Raw genomic sequence first — 18,719 nt, 5'->3', positions numbered from 1 at the left:
TTTCTGTCTGTCATCCATCCTCTGAGGGCCACAGTGCTTGAGGCTGTGCGGCTCGGGGAAGGCGCGAGTCCCCGCGGGACAGGCGCGAGGTGCTGAGCGGCTAAAGCGCGAGGCGCGCGCCGGGCCAGGGGCGCGCGCCGAGCAGCCGCGTGGCCGGGCGGCCGGCCGGGAAGCGGCGCGCGCGCGCCCCGCGAGCCCCTGGCGCGCCCCCGGCGGCCGGGGCCGCAGCGTGCTCGCCCCCGCCGCCAGTTCGCCTCACTTATGGGTCGGAAGCGCTGCGTGGGGGAGACTGTTCCAAGATGGCGGCGGGTTGCTGCGGGGTGAAGAAGCAGAAACTGTCCAGTTCGCCCCCCTCTGGCTCGGGTGGCGGTGGTGGCGCCTCCTCCTCCTCCCACTGCAGCGGAGAGAGCCAGTGCCGAGCTGGGGAGCTGGGACTAGGAGGCGCCGGCACGCGGCTCAACGGGCTGGGAGGTCTAGCCGGAGGAGGTAGCGGCAGTGGCTGTACCCTCTCTCCCCCCCAGGGCTGCGGCGGCGGCGGCGGGGGGATTTCCCTGTCGCCACCTCCGAGCTGCGGAGTGGGGACCCTACTTTCTACCCCGGCCGCCGCCACCGCTTCCTCGCCCTCCTTGTCGTCCGCCGCCTCGTCCTCATCGCCCGGCTCCCGGAAGATGGTGGTGTCAGCGGAGATGTGCTGCTTTTGCTTCGATGTGCTCTACTGTCACCTGTACGGATACCAGCAGCCCCGGACCCCCCGGTTCACCAACGAGCCCTAGTGAGTACCGTGCCCTCCGCCGCCCTCTCCCTTGCGCTCGGGATGGGGCTCAGAGTTGAAGCAAAGTACGAGTCCGCCTGCCCGCCGGCGGTGGCCCCTGCCTCTCTCTCTGTCCGGGTCCCCGGAGCCACTCGACCTAAGTACGGGAGGGCACCCCGCGCTTTCTGCCCTCCGAGGCAAGCACCCCACACTTGGAGCAGGGTGCTGCTGCAAGAGATGGCTCACTGGTTCCCAAAGGTAGTTCGCTTTCTCTTTGCGATAACTTCGAGGAGTTTTGACCCTTTCCTTCTCTCCTTCGCCACCCCGCGTTCCCACCGCCCTGGTTTTGGAGATCTGGATTACTCAAGGTGTTGACCTCTCCTCACTTTGGTTTCCATTTACCCCACGTGAAAGCCCCGCCAGTATTCCCGCCCCGCGTACCTTGCACAAGGAGAGTTACCATCCCATTGCAGGGTGAAAGCAACTATCCAACTTCTGTTCTGCTAGTGATGGAACTTAGCTCCGGAGCTTATGAGGTTACCCGTCTTTTCCTTCGGGTTTCCTTGAGTCCGGGGGAAGGAGGAGGTTTTTTTTGAAAAACACATTTTCCCTTCCTACCTATTTTTATCCGAACATACCCATTAAAATGTGTTTCTAGTGAAGCGCACCGCCAGCTCTCTCACAGAAGAGTGAGACCTCTTTTTTTTGTGTGTGTGTTAATTCCACCGTCTGCGTAATAGCTCATTCAGAGAGAGCTGTCCCCTATACAGTCACTGTCAGTTTGTACGTTAAGCGTGCATTCGCTTTTGTGTCGATTTCACTTGTAAGAAATCTATGTTAGGCTCCACGATTTGAGAGATAATTAAACAATCCCAACAGTAAGTGTGTAGGAATTTTTATGCTTTGTTTTGGCTTGTGTACTTTCAGTTATTTTACCCTTCAAGTGTGTGGTTGAAATTGTTTAAAATAGCAGTTACAGCTAAAAGCAGGTTAATTCTAATCCCCATCCATTTGGATGTGTGGGAGATGGGGCATATGGTTTTTTTTTTTTAATGTGTAAACTGAGTGTAAACTGATTTTTTGAGTTAAATGCTAGACAGAATGTAAAGCCCAAGGAAGGGCAGAATGACAAAGAGGGTAATTGTTTTTATTATGAGTTCTTAGCATCATCAACAACAAAAATAATAGAGAAGAATTTCTGTGAAACTTCTACTGAAAACCATCAACCCTTTTCCTAGCTAACACAAGTGCCCCTTGTCGCCATATCATAAATACCTGAATTGATGTTCTTTTCAAACTGCTTCTTTTCATTTTGTGAGATTAGGGGATTAGACTACTACTGGATAAGTATAAACACTTCTGCCTAGACTAAAAATATTAAATTAATATGTAAAGTGCAAATTGCAATAAAGTGTCCTGGTAATTTTAAATTTGTATTGTTTGTTTTCTTTGGCTTAGTACTTTAAATGTATTTAATTTTGTATTTTTGCCACTGTTCTGTGGTCTGTGCATTTTCATTCTGACTTGCTTCATCTTTGGGCATTTATTCATAAAAAATGCATGAAAGAGCATCCAGACTGACACTTTGCCCAGTAAACTAAATATTTTAGAAATTTCATAGTTTTAATTCTGGGAATGTACATCCTAAACCCACACCTTTAGTTAGCCAATTTGTTTTTTGGTTAAGAAGTCAGATTCATTTGAAAGAAACTGCCATGTAAAAAAAAAAAAAGATCTGTGAAATATTTATTAGCTTGAGTCACTTATTTGTGACTTCTCTGCCTTCTCTTGGATGTCTATGATGTATTAAAGCCAGTCGTGGGATGATACATAGGTTGGCTCTGCAAAGTCATGGGACTGCAAAAATTCACTCCTGTTCAGTTACATGACTTTGGCAAAGGCTGTTTTACTATTCACGCTCCGTTGCTCCAAAGCATATGAGAACACACTTTCAGGAGGTGCTATTTTCACACATTTTCAAGTGAGTTTGGGTTAACTGAATGACTATAACGAGAAGTTTAAAAGGAAAGTGAGCTTGACCAGTTCACACAGAAAAGGGTTTTGACGCTGTCATTTTAAGTTGCCACTTGGCACATGTTTTTAAGGTATTGCTTGTCTTCTAATACCCCATCCCCTGGATTTCTTTTTCATGGACTTAAACAGATAAGGCACACTTTTCACCATCACAGATATGTTGAAACAGTGGTGGAAGAATCATAACCATTACCATCTAGCAGGCCTTGAATGTGTCATGTTTTCAACAAAACAACTAATTTAGAAGAGACGCTGATCACGACCAAAGGGAAGACAAATGTTTACTTAAGGGGAAAGAGGACTGCGTCTTATTTTCATTTGTCTTAAAGTCATTTTTGAGGTGTACTGTGGAAAATTCGAGAAAATTTCCTAAAAGCAGTGTTTGATTGTGGGAGTGAAGTAACTAATCTCTTGACAGCGCCTTCATGACCACCACACATTTTCTGTTTTACATATTACGTATTTAACAGCATCGTGTACTTATTAGTGGCTTTGTGCTGGGGGGGTGGGCATAAGCTGTAAATGGACATACTTCTTTTTTTCCCCGAGTTATTAGTATCATGTCATGATCAGCAGTGTTTGAGGTCTTGTCTCTGTCCACCAAAAGACATGCTTTCAACAACTCAGATTCTCACGTGTAAAAGCACACGGCTTTCACCCCTTCCCAGGGCCTTTCTGTCACAATGTCTGTACGTAGTGAAATCTGCCTTTTACAGGTTTAGAAGTTCTAGATCAAATTACGCTTCCATTCTGAAAGATTATTAGAAATTTCCTCTATGTGTTTCAAGTTTGGGGAAAGGATGTCAATATATGAACAGGCTGTATGGATACAAATTCTTCACTGTTGGTGGCTGTTTCTTGGAGTACATATTCACCGCACAGAGGTGGCAGTAGCTACAGCTTGAGAGGACAGTGACAACTTGTTTAATGGAAGACAGATAACATTCATGTTAAAAGTTAGGAACGCATTACTAAATCCCTGGTCTCCGTTGTACAGGCCCATTTGCCCACAGAAATAAGGTTTAAGACATGATTTTAAACGTGACTTTGGTTGCTTTTTACTATTCAAAATCCGAGGTCTTGGACTCATGTGGGAACCCAGACAGTCATGTTACGGGAAACCATTTGCTACAATAAAGGGATCCACTGTGCCAAGTGTTGAGCCGGTGAAACCATTTGCTACAATAAAGGGATCCACTGTGCCAAGTGTTGAGCCGGTTAGATTCGAAGCAGCGGTTCTCAACTTTGGCCACCCAGTGGAATCCTTGGGGAATTATTCAACGTATGGATACCCACCCCACAATCCCAGAGATTCGGATTGAGTTGGTCCTGGATGGGGCCTGGACATCAGGATTATTAAATGCTCCTCAGGTGATTTTACTGTGCAGCTGAGGCAGAGAACCACCCGTTGTACAATATTCAGCTGGCCCTGTCTCCTGAGATTCACATGAACTTGGTCTGGGGTGGTGCCTGGGAACCCGTATTTTATAAGCAGCCCGGTGTATTTTTGGTAAACAACCGGTTTCAGAAACACTGGCAGTGTGGCCTGCTGAAGACTTGACCCGGGAGCTTGTGTGACGTGGAGGCTCTCAGGTCGCACCTCAGACCTGCTGGATTTGAATCTGCATTTGAACAAGCTCCCCAGGTGGTTCGTCTGCACTTTAAAATTTGAAGGGGAGCGGTTCTCCAACTTTAAAGTACATCAGAATCTCCTGTAGTGCTTGTTAAAGCACAAATTGCTGGGCCCCATTCCCAGAGTTTCTGATTCAGTCTGCCTGGGGTGGGGCCCTGAATTTGCATCTCTAACCAACTCCCTGGTGAAGCGCTCCTGCGGTTCCCAGGACCACAGGGCTGAGACCCACTGGGTTATAGAGTGGTGGGGACCCCAGGAAAGTCCTGGAGCCACTGTAAAGGGAAGGGCAGTTTCCACCGCCAGTTTTCCAGTAAAGCACTTCCTGCTTCCATGTCACTATCCTTTGTCATGTTCTTTCTAACTTAGCACCAGGGAGATTGAATGCTGCCAAGATCATAGTAAGAGTCCCAGGTTCTTGGGATGGTTTCTGTCTGCAGTAGGAGGGAGGGGTGACTCTTAGAAACCGGTGGTGTGATTTTCGGTCTTCTCCCCACCCCCGGAAATGTTAAACGTGAGGGGCACATTTTAGGGGTTAAAAACAGCACAAATATGGTATCTTAAAGTGAGTTGTATTGATTTTGGTAAGGAAAGCCCCCTTTTGTTGCCATAAAAAAATGCTTTGATGATTAGCTCAACTAAGTAACACGTTGTGATAAAATTTTAAAAGCTTTTCCTTACACTTATGCTTGCCGGATTGGATTTTAAGAATTTCCCTCATTAACAAAGAAATATAAAAGGATCCTGCCAAGGCACTGGGATTGTTCAGTCTTCTATGTTTAATGCTGTGTTGCATGTCACGTCCCATGAACTATTTGTTTTAATCTCCTTACCACCTTTGAAGTTAATGCAGCCCTACATTGTGTATAGACCATGGCTCATAAAAGATACTTTACTATTAACATCAATACTATGGTTTTCCATTGCAGTGAATGACATATAGTTTTAAAAAATCCACCCCTGGACATGCAGCTCTTGAGAGACTCCAGTCAGGTGTTTGAACAGTTAACTCTTTCTTGTCTTGTCACAGCAGTCAAATTACTGTTTTCCAGCACACTTGGGAGGAATTGGGTTGTTTTAGAAAGGCGAAGTAGTAACAGTCCTGTGACATGTTTAAAAAGGTGATTGGACAGTGCAGCTCAGGTCAAAGTGATATTAATGCAGCATTTTAAACACAAGTTATTATATTTCTATTGTGTCTTTTTTAATGAAGACTGACCAGAATAGCCAGAAGGTTTATCTGTCTATTGCAGATGATGCTACTGGGCCAGTACAGATTTCCCTACCCATGTTGGCATAGTGGTTGGCATAATTTTTCTTAAAAAAAAACCACCACACATCTTGTCTGGAAAATTGTTGAGCACTTTTGAAGGTATTATGCAGGTTGTTCTTCAACAATGTTGATTTCCATTGGAGGGCAATCTAGTGTCGTGTCTTATAGAAAAGAAAGCAGGCACGCCCCCAGTTTGTCATGTATTCTGTAAAAAAAACAGCCAGTGACTGAAATGGAAGGATGTAGAAATATAAGTTACAAAATTATTTTTATATCCATACATAAAGGTGTATGTAGGACAAGGTATATTTAGTTAAAAAGAAAAACTCAAAGCTTATTTTACCTTCTCCCCCATATGGCCAAAGGGAGTGATCATCTAGCTCATAATTTTGCTTGCTTAGGAATAGTGTTTGTGCTGCATCAGGTCCCATTTAGTGGGTGGCAACCAAGCAGGGATCTTTGCTGGGATCTCTCAGTCCAATAGGAAGAAAGACCACTGCTGAGAAAGTGACAAATGCTCTGTTAGCCCATACGCATGAGTTGTTGGGGTGTTTTTCCCTAAGTACGGGTTTCACGGAGACACGCTGACGTTCACATTGCTGTCTTTAAAAAACTGTATACGCTTTTTGAAATTGTATTTGTGTCAAAATACTACACCTTGTTATTGCAAAGGATTATAATTTTGAAGTCAGTTGGGCTTCCCACTTAGAGACCATCTTACTTTCTGAGAATGTGTATGTGTGAAACACTAAAACTTGTGCAATGAGATTAGTCAAAGTTCCCTATTTCAATAGGCGTTATTCTGTTCTCTCGATGTCACACATGCTTGCCTGTTTTAAAGCCGCACAATGACCGGGGCTTTTTACATTTAAATTTTCTTCAATAGTCTTTTTTTTTCTTTTAGAACTTGTGTAATAATGTCTCTTTTTGATACTGTTCTGAATCAATTAAGCTAAGTAAGTGAGGACCAGCAGTAAAAGCCAGGGGCTGCCAAGAATGGACCGTCAATGTGTAAGCTGTCTTTCCCCAATCAGTAATTGGGCGGTTGCTCACAGGACACTGGAGACAGTGTGGGAAGCCAGCGGTTGTGCAGGTGGGAAGAGTAGATTCCCCAACAGCAAACTTACTTAGAGGTGACCTTCTGTAGTTACAGTGCTGCTAAGAGCAAAAATGAGCTACAAGCTTGCGTAGTAGAAATAAAAGAGCCCGAAGGAAGAAGCGTGGTGTAATAGCGTAGCTGGTTGGGTGGAGCATAGTTTATGTTTGGTCCAACAATAAGTGGCATCTTTTCTATCTAGTGTGGGTGTATTTTCTGCAGCCCTTAATGTACCATACTTGCAAACTTGCTCAACCTTAAAAATGTTAGTTTTGAAAAGCTGCGTGGAAATTTTATGTCATTTTATGGAAAAAAAAAAACCCTGTTATTTCTTGTAGCATGTACGTTAGGCCGAGTTCCTTGGTTGGAAAGCGAAGAAACAGTTCTGTCCTCACAGAGCTTACAGTCTTGTTCAAGGCGTGGTACAGACATCAAAGTCACTTCAAATGCTGACACTGCAATATATACATGATTGTATATGAATTAAAACAAAATGGAAAACACCGTACGTAAGCATGGTGATGCCATGGAATAAAGGAGTGGTTAGGAAGAAGGCTTTTGGGAGAGGATGACTCCTGAGCCAAGTTTTGAAATGGCAAGGGTACAGAGATCACTGGTGAAGAGTCTGGTGTGACCAGTAGATCTTGAAGTCTTACTGGCGGTTCTCGAACTCATTGGTCATCACCACACCTCTTGCCACAGTACGTGGGGATTCCCAGCAGCTGTCTTCAGCTGCCAGCTTGCACCCTCAGCATTCTTCATACCACTCCCCTTGCTCTGGTCTCAAAGATCAGAAAACTTCAAGGAAGCTCCAAGTAGGCTTTTGTCTTGGGAACCCTGTGGGAAGGCTGGATAAACGATAAGTGGAGCTGGTTGTTGTTTTTCGTGTTAGGAAAAGAACAGTATTGACAGAAGAGCCCTCCAGGAAGTAAGATGAATTGGAAGGAGAAGAGTCTCACGATAGGGGATACCAGCTAGGTTTGAGGTTCTGAGGGCACTAGGAAGACTGGCATTGGAAAAGTGGGGAAGCCACCCTAGGGGCAGAGTTCATGCATATAGGAATGTGGCAAAAGCAAGACGTGGAAGAAGGTATCAGCATATGCAGGGACTCGCACTCCAGGGCCAGGTTTTGTGTGGGAGTGGAAAGATTGCAGCTCACCTGTTTTTTGGCTGCCATCCTTGCCTCCTCTTTTCTTGGCTCTGGGCCTAGCTATTCTTGTGCTCAGGAAAAGTTTGTTCAACAGCTTAGTTGGAATGGCTATGAAATTTGATCACAAGTGTAAGAACCTCCCCTCCCCCTTCACCTATTCCCAGTTGTATCTAAATTTGAGAGAAAGGAGAGGAAGACACGTTGGTTTATAGAATTTGGATCAAGTGTAAATATCCCTGAGATAGCTTTTGGGTGAGGACCTGAAATTAATTGACTGCATGTAAGTAAAGAGGCATTGCAGAAAAAGAAAATTCTACCAAATTCCCATTGCTGGGGGAAGTGAAAGGGAGAGGCTTTGAACATAATTTTGTTTACAAGCCTGAGGAACCAGGAGGATGGTGGTCCCACTAAAAACATGGAGCTGAAGGTATGGGAAAAACAAATAGTTGGCCAGGTGAAATCAGATTTCTCATTATGTGGTTTTCGAGTGTTGGCAGTTATCAAATGTCATTTCTTTTTCAATTAACAGAACCACAGAGTAGCGATAGAGCTATTGTGAGGGTTTGGTCAGTCTCTTGGATCCCTACAGCCTTCCCTGCCCTAGTTGGGACTTTGAATGCTCAGATGAGTAGAGATCAATGATAGTTTTCAGCCTTGTATTACTAGTAAAATACTTGACAGAATGTTGGGTCTCCTGAATGTAGCCATATATATATATAATATATGTGTGTGTGTGTGTGTGTGTGTGTATATATATATGTGTGTGTGTGTGTGTGTGTGTGTATATATATATGTTATATATATGTATATATATATATATATATATATATATATTCCATTTGTAGAGCGGTCAGCGATTCTTATGTTTCCTTATGTGAATATTATAGCAGAGCATTCAACAAAAATAGAGCCTCATGGAGGACCATCTCAAGAACTTGTAGTTTCAAACCTTGGATTAAAGGGAATTTCTGAAGGGCTGGAAGTACGGTCTGGTACTAGATTCTAGGTCCTGTGTCCTCAGGCTTAGCAAGTAAGAAATCAAACTGGATCCATTTTGCAACTTTGCTCACAGTGAATGATAGATGCTATCAATGGACAGGACTGGCCATATTGCTTCACGGTCATTGTGATCTTCAGTGGATGGGCAAATGTGAAAGCTCTGCTTGAGTCCAGGCCTACTAATATTAGTTTTTTAAAAAATGAGGTCTGTGATAGTCTTGATGATTCTTGCCTTTCCTCTATCTGTTTCATTTTACAGATAATCCACACTGTGACCCAAAGCCACATGCAATGCTGGGAGAGCACAGTTGACTGTATTATGCAATATCCTGCCAGAAGATGCTGACCAGCTCTCTAGTAATGGAAAGTAGTGAGATTGACTTAACAGCCTATGTAGCTTGCCTGGCCATTCCATACATTTTCTGTAAGCATATGACACGCAGTTCTAGTAATGTACCTTGTATTGAGATTTTGGATTGCTGCAAGGTGTCAACACCAGATTCTCTGCTTTGCTTCAGGCATGAGTTGATCTCTGAGTCATTCTCATTGAATGGAATCTATGAAAAATTGGTTTTTGTGCTGTCAGCCTCTAGGCCCCACAGCACTGTGACTGCCTCAAAGAGATGCTTATGTGTTAGCCACACTAGTGTGCTGCTTCTCTGTGACATTATTATGGCCTATGTAGCCTAACAACCATAGAGGCATAGATGTTTGGGGCGTAAGCAAGTGATATAGCTGGTGAAACTTGGGTCTCGGTATATATGTCATTGTAGTAAGAGAAATACCTTTTGTATCCTGATTTTGAACAACAGTGAGGTAAGTGTTTAGATGATGGGTCCTTTTTTACATCCTTTTCAAATTATTATTTGGTAAGTGGAAGCTGATGTTGGTAATTTGGTCACTAAGGGAGAATCTCACGAAGTCTTCTGGCCTTTTTCCATGTTAGAGCATTGCTCTCAAGGCATTTTACGAAGTTTCCCATGATTAAAACAAATCGACAACTCTCCATGCTTCCTTGGCACTCCAAACCCAAAACTTGCCATCAGCGTGGCATACTTGGTTTCTTAGTTCATGGAGTAGCTCTTTGATGTTAGGACTAGGTGTCAGGTAATCAGTGAGTAAAGGATTTTGCATCTACCCCACCCTCATGTCAGTTCAAAAAGCTCTCACAACAACAAATGGGAATGCTACTGTTCTCTTTCTCTGACACTAATAAGGTGATGATGTGTGGTTTCTGATGTGTTTTACCCCACAGACTCCTCAAACCATTGCTCTGTTTGGCAAGTCCTTTTGCAGAAATGTACTCTTTCACCATGGGAAAGCGTTAACTCTGTGGAGAAAGAGTCACAGAGGGCTGGAGGCAGGAATGGAGGGCACATGGGAGCCAAGGAGGGAGAAAAATGCGATTATTGTCAAGTGAGGTGAAGCCTGGATTCAGGGAAGAAAAAGAAGACCTAGTGCCTGGTCTGGAGTAGGGCTGCCCCAAGAGGCATATTTTGCAATATTAGAAACCCGGGGGTACCTCCTTTAGAACCAGTGGCCATGGTGCTCTCGTTAAAAAAAAAAAAAAAAAAAATTATTCCTGAGAAACAGATGCACAGCATAAAGTATAGTAATACTAGAAGACTTGTATATGCACCCCCTGAGTACTTCCAAGAGACCATGTTGAAAGGAGAATGAGGTCTCTGGGCAAGTTTGGTGGCCATGGGACAGATAGCCTAAGTATACCCCAAACAGATAAAATGTTGGCACTCTCTGATCATCATTGTTTCTTTTTTTCTTGGCTTGTCTCCGAACATAGTTCTAAATCCTCAGGTGTTCAGATGTGTCTTATTTTTAGATCTGTGTTTTTCGGTGGTAAGAGATGTATGAAGTTTCATTTATAGCTTGCGTAGTTATTCTCCATAACCAAGATTATGGAGCAGATAATATTAAAGGATAGACTCAGCTATAATTTCAGACTGCAGAATGCGGTTATGCATAGGAAGGCATTCTGTTGACCAGATTCCGGTCTTCTATACCTTTTCTCCAGTGTCTCTCAACAGGACATACTATGGTCCATCTAATTTGCCGACTACATTCTCACAGATAACTGGAGGGTCGACCATTTTCAGTTAATCAGTTTCTCTTTAATCATACAGATGTATGCTGCTTTTAGAAAATTAATTGGTATATCTATTAATTAGTGGTTTAAAAAACCACATAATGTGAGACCAACCCTCTTTCCAGATTTTTAAGTGTACAGTACAGTACTGATAACTGTAAGTGCCATGTTTAGCTTATTTTTTAAAGATTGTTTTTAAAGTTTATTTATTTGTTTTGAGAGAGAGAGAAAGAGCATGCATACATGCACAAGCTGGGGAGGGGCAGGGAGAAGGAGAGAGAATCCCAGGCAGGCTCCACGCTCAGCCCAGTGCGGAGCAGGACACAGGGCTCAATCTTCTCACCAACCGGGAGATCATGGCCTGAGCTGATATCGAGAATCTGACGCTTACCTGACTGAACCACCCTGGTGCCCCTAGCTGATTTTTTTAAGGTACGTGGTAGTGGCTCTACCCCAAAGCAACTAATGTTTCATTAGAATTTGGGAAATCTCTTAAAACTTAATCTTGCAAACACGTATTAGAGATGTACAAAGCTTATTGACGGGAGAGCCTAATTGAGGCTTTGAAGTATTTATTTTTCCAAGCTTACTGAACAGTATGAGTAAACTAGATTAAAGGCATTAGAGTCAGAAAGAACCATTAAAAAATGTTTCACCCTCGTAGGGTGTCAGTATTTGACGTGGCATTTATCATTCACTTTATGAGTATACTTAATACCACCTATCTGTATTTGAATAGAACTTGATTTTTCTAGCTCTCTTTTTGCTATCCTCTGTTCTTTATGGCTTTCTAATGAATTTGCTGATGATCATATAAGGAAACATCTTTGATAGGTAGGAACTTTGCCATTGTTTACTCAGTCTTAACAGTGAAAGGACCAAGGGCCAAGGCATTACAGGGGAACGTTACTTTTGACAGCTGAACCTGATATATCTGAGGAAATGTGTTTTCTAGAGAGATGGAAAATTGGAAAACACGTTGCCTAATGGGATACCATAAGTAAGGCCTTTTAAGTCCATATGTGTGTATATAAACCACTTTAGTTAAGCACTTCTTGAAATTGCCTCTTATTTGCTTTAATGAAAAGCTCATATCTAAAGCCAGTAGTGGAGTACTCACTTTGGGAGCACATATACTAAGTGTGGTAGTGGAATCTGAAATAATAGGTATGGTCAAGTCATGGGTCTTGAAAGTTGTTTATTTGCCTCATTGTCTACGCAACCAATGTGAGATTCTTTAGCGGAGGTATAGAAATTTTTTAATATTCTCCCTCAATTGTGATGCATTAATTTGGATTGTGGAGCAGTTTCTAACTTCTTCCATTTAGAGATGGCTTTGCAGCTTTAGAGAAGAAAGTAGAATTTCCACTATGATTATCCCTTTCCCTGCAGACCTTTTAAAATGAATATTTGTTTAAGCTTCAAGATTTATTTGACAATATTATCTTAAGACGGTGTATTTTACATCAAAACCTATCATTCACACCTGGTACTGCTCTTCATATTGTAAATTCTCATATTTCAGTTCAACAAGTCATATAGTGGTTATGGGTGGAACACCATGGGTGTAAGGTAGAGGTCTATAAAACAGGCATAAGCCACGCTTCCTGCCCTTGAAAAGCTTGCAGTCATATTGAGGAGGTTCATGAAACAGATAATGGGGTCACATGATTTAACGGCTGAATAAATGATGGAGACAATGAGGTCTGTAAGAGTTTGGACAAAGACTAATGTGGGCTTGGATTATACAGGAGGGCTTCGTGGACAAAGTAGGATTCAGGCTGGGAAGACCTTTCACAGATGGATAAAGCATTCTAGACAGGGAAACAACTTAAAGACACAGAGGTCAGAATGAGCATTATACAGTAGTCAATGGGTACCAATCAAAGGTATATTGAAGCGGGGGAGATCGTAGCAAGAAAAGGGACTCGTCAAGCGATTGCTATAATTCAAGCATTGGGAAATGAAGGTCTGCCAGTTGACAATTTTAAACTATTAATGGCCTGTGAATTGCTTCTTTCTTGGTAAAGTTTCCCTTTTGTCCAGTTAATTATGCCTCAGCAGCTCCTTTAATGTCATGAATGTCATGAAGCCTGGACAGGAGACTTGGAAATAACGTAAGCAGGAGTCTGCTGTGTAGACAAAGTGCTTTCATTTATCAATAGACATTCAGCATAAGTCAGTTAGATTAACACTGGTTACATCACCCTTTGCCTGAGTGCCTTCTACATTCAGTGTTCTTTTTTTCTTCGAAACTTCAGTGTCTCAAATGTGAAGTTGAGAAAGTTGAGTACCAACAAAGATTATGTAATTTAAAAAATAAGCTACCCTAATTATTATAGAATTAAATGGCTTTAAACCACTTTTTTTCTCCTTAAATGAATGAAGAGATTTTACTTGGATGTTACAATTGTAACTCACATAAGGTAGGTCCTGGAAAATGATAATAATTATAGGAGAATTGTGTGCTAATTATTGAATGATGTTATTTATCAAATTAGCTTCAACATAGATTAGTCTAATGGGTATGTTCTTTCTGGTTCCTAACATGCCCTATTCTAGAATGCTACAACTCTAAGACACAAACTAGATAAACAAAATCTTTAAAAGTTTTATAGTGTTACCCAAAAACAAAATTCTAAAATGGTTTCCTGAATTACAATAAAACAACATATTTTTATTTTATGTTGAACAAGATTTACCCGTTGAAGAAGAAAGAGCAGATTCTTACTATTTTTGTTGATGGTTTGTCTGTAATTATATGAGATATACGTTTAGGACCCAAAACAACTTTTTCGGTGATCACTGTAAAATTTAATTTCCTTTCATTTTATTTTAGTAACTCTCTTCTTGTTTTCCTCCTGACTATGTTTCAGAATATAAGAAAATTATTTCCTAACTGTTAGACTGATCTCTGACAGGGTCTAGCCACATAACCATGAGTGTTGTGGCAACGTACTCAGGAAGGAAAAAAACAACACTGACACAGTGCTTATTAGCAGTGTTCTCTGCCTAGTCAGTTCAGGGTTGTCGTTGTTGTTGTTTTTAAATAAGTAAACGAGCTCTCCATGTCGTAGCCTTGAAGTATGAATAATATGTAATTTGAATTACATATTACTACAGTGAAGTAAAGGAATGCCAGATGTTAAAAGAAAAGAGTGGTAGTGAAGTCTTTTTGTGTCCAAGCTTTTGAAGAAGACATGGAGTTTGACTTAGGGACACGATCATAGACCTTTATTAATAAAGGTGAACACTCTCATCAAGGGAAGGAGAGGTGATTTTTTTTATACAGGGTTGCACCGTTTAGATGCCAATTTCACTTTTCACAGGCTTCAAACAATAGGCATGTTAAATGGGCAGTGGCCTCCATAGTGTGGAGCACAATCAAGGAAAAAAAAAAGGCAGTGGTTTTCCGTTTTGGCTATGGCAAGAGAACAAGCAAATCCTATTTTAAAGTGAAAAAAATGGGTGTGGGTCCAAAGGGTCCTGGTTCCTGTCTCCGTTGGCTGCTCTTAGAACCTTTGCTGTGTTTATTTCAGTACAGTCTAGAGAAATTCAAGTCAGTTTTTACAGAAGAGGAGCATTTCAGTCTTGGAGCTTTCTTTCACTTCCATGAAGAGTATAATTATTCACCATCCCATCATAACCATGTGTTAACCCTTTGCTAACTTAATTAACTTGCACCAGCCCAGCAGAGCCACTGGTGCTGTCTTGTTCTCAGAATTATTGTTATACTTATTTGAGTATTTTTGACTCCTTATCTCTCCCACCCCAAAATTGAAGCATAAGTCAAGGAATATCCTTCTCTTCCCCTTCCTCAACATAATTTCTCTTTGGAGCTTTGTCACTTTTGAGAGAAGCAGTCTTGAATATCTGAAGACTTTATAGCAACTGCATTAAGTAATTTTTGCCACTTAAATTCTAGTAGTGTTTACCACTTTGCATTATCTAGAAAGCTTGCTGGTTCTGCTAGTCTTCCAATTTGGGGAGGTGGTGGAGTGATGAGGAATAAGAGATTGTAAATTGATGACTTCTAAGTTTTTTCAAACAGTGGATTTGAATAGCTAAAGGAGTGTGTTTAACTGGACTGATTTTGAATTTGGGGCAGTGCTAGATCTCAGAGATTTCTAGAAGTTTTTCTAAGAGGGTTTTAAAGCAGAGAATAAGAGATGTTCCATTGGGTTCCTTCCTATGCCTTACCTGAAAGTGAGGATCTTTGTGTCTGTATGCATAATTAACACCAAAAGATCTTTGTGGATTTATTTGATATTGTTTACTATTTGAAGATTGACCTGGCTATATGTAGTTATACACAGGAGGGACATGTGTTTATGATTCTTAAAGAGGCATAGCATAGGCTTTAATTGCCTGCTTATCTTTTACTCTATGATCCCATTCATATCTAATGTTGGAACACTTGGAAGGCTATTTGGTACTATTTATTTTCTGGTGTTTTATTTTAAACTGTAGGTTCCCATATGTTTAGATAAATGCTTCCTACCTAATATTTCTACAGTCAGGAACTTTTCATCTAATGTCTAAGAATGGATTTTAGGGGGTCAGCAAACCACAGTGGATATCCTACATTTGGTGAAAAAAAGGAATACCTTTATTTGTTTTTATGGAAATTCTTGATGTGTCTGTTCTCACATTAATATAATTTAGATGAAGGAAAACAGATTTGAAGAAGCCTGACCCAAGGGATTTTAAGTTATCCTGAAAGCACAAATAATATTTTAGCATGTAATTTCCATCATAAAATGTTTTATGGCAGACTTGTTTATGTCATAGTTCTGAGTCAAAGCTGAATTCAACACATTAGTCTTTAACTTATCCACAATTAATATCTTCTGGCTACGAACCAACACTGCTTCATGACTCTTAAACCATTTCCTTATATTAATCAACAGCTGTAGAAATGTGCTTTATTTGGGGGGGGGCATTTAAAAAAAGAAAATGAAAAAATTTTTTCACTTCCTGAGTTACTGCATAGTTTACAATGCAAAGAAAACATCCAAGCGTCGTTGTATAACAGGATAGTTACTAACTTAGCAACTTATTCACCCATTTTAGCCTTAAAGTACACAAGATTCAGATTCTTCCAATTACTATCTCAGCAAAATGAAAAATTGTTTAATCAAGGACTCTAATGGTTGCTCATAAATTCCTGAAATTGCAGATTTTAAGTTCATGAATTCTAAAGATACATGGTAGGAAAAGCCTACCATGTTATATACCTTCATTGTATGTTGATGCTGGTTTAAAAAAATATGTATGCAATAGGACAGGGAAAGTAAATGATAGCATCATAAGTATCACTGAGACTACTGTGGATTTGTATGAGTGATTTCCTCTATATTAAGGATCTGCTCAATTTAAATTGGTTTTCTTAGAAAAGATTTGAATGGCTTTGTAGTCACTCTTACAGTGTTTCAAACATTTAGTGAGTGATTCTCAACATTTTTCTTCCTGAAACATGACTCTGTGCCTTGCAACGTAATTCCCAAACCCAGCGTTTTGCGTACAATTCCAGGTGCTACTTTAAGAGGGGAGGGTCGGTTACTTTGAAAGAATTATGCATTTGTTCTCATTCTTCTCCCCACTTCTCCCTCCCCTTCTCAAACATACACACACAAAGGTATGAGCAGGTTGTTTTCATATCATACCTGCAACTAAATTCATTCAGGACTCCCAGAACTACCTAAATGAAGAACCACTTATAATATGTTTGACTTGACATCTCCTAATTTAGTATGAGGATAATGCTACCATTGAGATCAAACTTTTTCACAACTTCCAGTTTGGTTTGGCAACATTATAATGAATCATCAATTGTGTGGGGTAAAATAGTAAATTTTCTACTAAAATGAGTTTTAAAATGTTTATGATTCTTTAGAGAGTTCAAGACTTAGAGCTTATAATCACCATCCACCTCATTTCATCTATGGAATAAATTGAGACCTTTTCTTAGTAACCTTTCATCTGTTACAACTCTAGGCATTGAACTAGATTTTGTGCTTTCAGTCTTACCATGACTTGGATAAGTCATCGTCTCTCATGTCCTTTTATTTAAAATTAACATATGTGAATCTTTAAAAAGTAATACTTAAATAACACTTAAAATGCAGCCAAATGTTGATAACAATAAATGCCTTTTTATCGCATCTGTTATCAAAAAACACATTTATTTCCTGGTAGTCACCAAAGGTAAAATGGAATGTAAATCTAGGCTGATCATATTTTCTCTCTTCTAATTTTATAGATGTTCATGAATACTTTAACCTAGCAATTTATGTGTAGATCTCACCAAGGACCCCCCTATTTTTCTGGGTACTTTTAAGAGCTGAAGGTTACACTCTTTTTAGAAGACACCAGTCTCAGAATGATTTTCAAACTCAAGAGGGGATTTCCAGAATATTGGCGTAAGGATCTCAGAAAATCTACTCCTCTACAAAAGCAGCATGGACACTGGCAAAAAATTTCAAGACTAACTTTTTCAGAATTCTTGAAATTAATCAAAGACTTCCAACAACCTGAGGAACATTTACTCATTAAAAACAGCTGATTTCCATAAGAACAGTGAGCTTTGTTGTGTTTTAACTTGCCCTATTCCTGTCTCCTTTTGCCCACTTCCACAGGGAAACCAGCAGCCATGCAACCACAGTAGCTGTGAAAACCAGTAGCCACTGGAGGGGTCAAGCTCCCCAAATATCCCTATCACCAAGAATTATCACTATTTGACCTGCCGAGCAGCTCCTGGAAAGGCTCCGTTCACAAGGCTTGTCTTTATTTGACCTGACTCATCCTTGCTCAGTGGAAAAGCATTATCCTCAGGGCAGTTGTTGAAAACAGGCAAGGGCAATTGTTTAACATCGCATCTGCCTGAGCTAGTGATTCCCGGGGAGGGCAAAGAAGAGGCTGGCCGAAAAACTTAAAAGGAGGATCTGGGGGTGCGATAGGGGGCTTTAACAAGCTCCAGGATATTCCTGGGTATCTAGAAGATCACAGACATATGTAGGGCTGTGGGTATGCCCAGAAAAGACTTGAGGAGGCCCTATTTGGTCACCATTGGTTGACTTTGAGAACCTACAGAATCAGGAAATGAAGGCTAAAGCAGAGTTGTAAACTGCTGGAAGGCATGCCCCAACACACACACACACACACACACACAGGGTCTCTTGACATAGGATGAAAGATCTAGTGGTTCAAGACATTTTAGAAAATCTCTTTCCAATCATTAGCTGACCCCTAAGCTAACTGAGTGGAGACTTCAATTGGCCACACATGACAGGGAATACAGATTTGACAGAATTAGTCCAGGGAAGTCACTAAACAAACAACAAACCTTGGGGAAGGATCTGATTTCCAAACTTGCTATGTTACATTATTTAAAATGTCCTCTTTTCAACAACAAAAAAATAAAATACAAAGACATAGGAAAGTATGACATACAGGGAGATGAACAGTCCATAGAAACTGTTTCTGAGGAAACTCAGATGTTGTGCTTATTAGTCAAAATTTTAAATGAACTATTATAAATCTATTAAAAGGAAATCATGTCTCAAGAATTAAAAGAAAGTATGTGAATGTCTCATCAAGTAAAGAATATCAATAAAGAGATAGAAATTATTTTAAAAAGAACCAAATGGAAAATTTGGAGTTGAAAATTTCAATGACTGAAA

At 40.9% G+C, this 18,719-nt stretch overlaps 1 protein-coding gene across 1 annotated transcript in view; it reads left to right on the top strand.

Annotated features, from left to right (window-relative positions):
• Positions 1 to 244: 244 nt before the first annotated feature.
• The window catches only part of AMMECR1 (AMMECR nuclear protein 1), a 112,962-nt gene continuing 94,487 nt past the window's right edge, over positions 245 to 18,719 (top strand). The window contains exon 1 of the mRNA XM_030305219.1: positions 245 to 772. Coding sequence (XP_030161079.1) covers positions 300 to 772 — 473 coding nt within the window. The 5' untranslated portion in view covers positions 245 to 299. The remainder of the gene's footprint in view (positions 773 to 18,719) is intronic.

This window comes from Lynx canadensis, chromosome X (assembly GCF_007474595.2).
Source record: "Lynx canadensis isolate LIC74 chromosome X, mLynCan4.pri.v2, whole genome shotgun sequence".
In the NCBI taxonomy this organism is placed as follows: Eukaryota; Metazoa; Chordata; class Mammalia; order Carnivora; family Felidae; genus Lynx; species Lynx canadensis.
The sequence above is the reverse complement of the archived record's forward strand: the minus strand, read 5'-3'. Positions and strand labels throughout refer to the sequence as shown.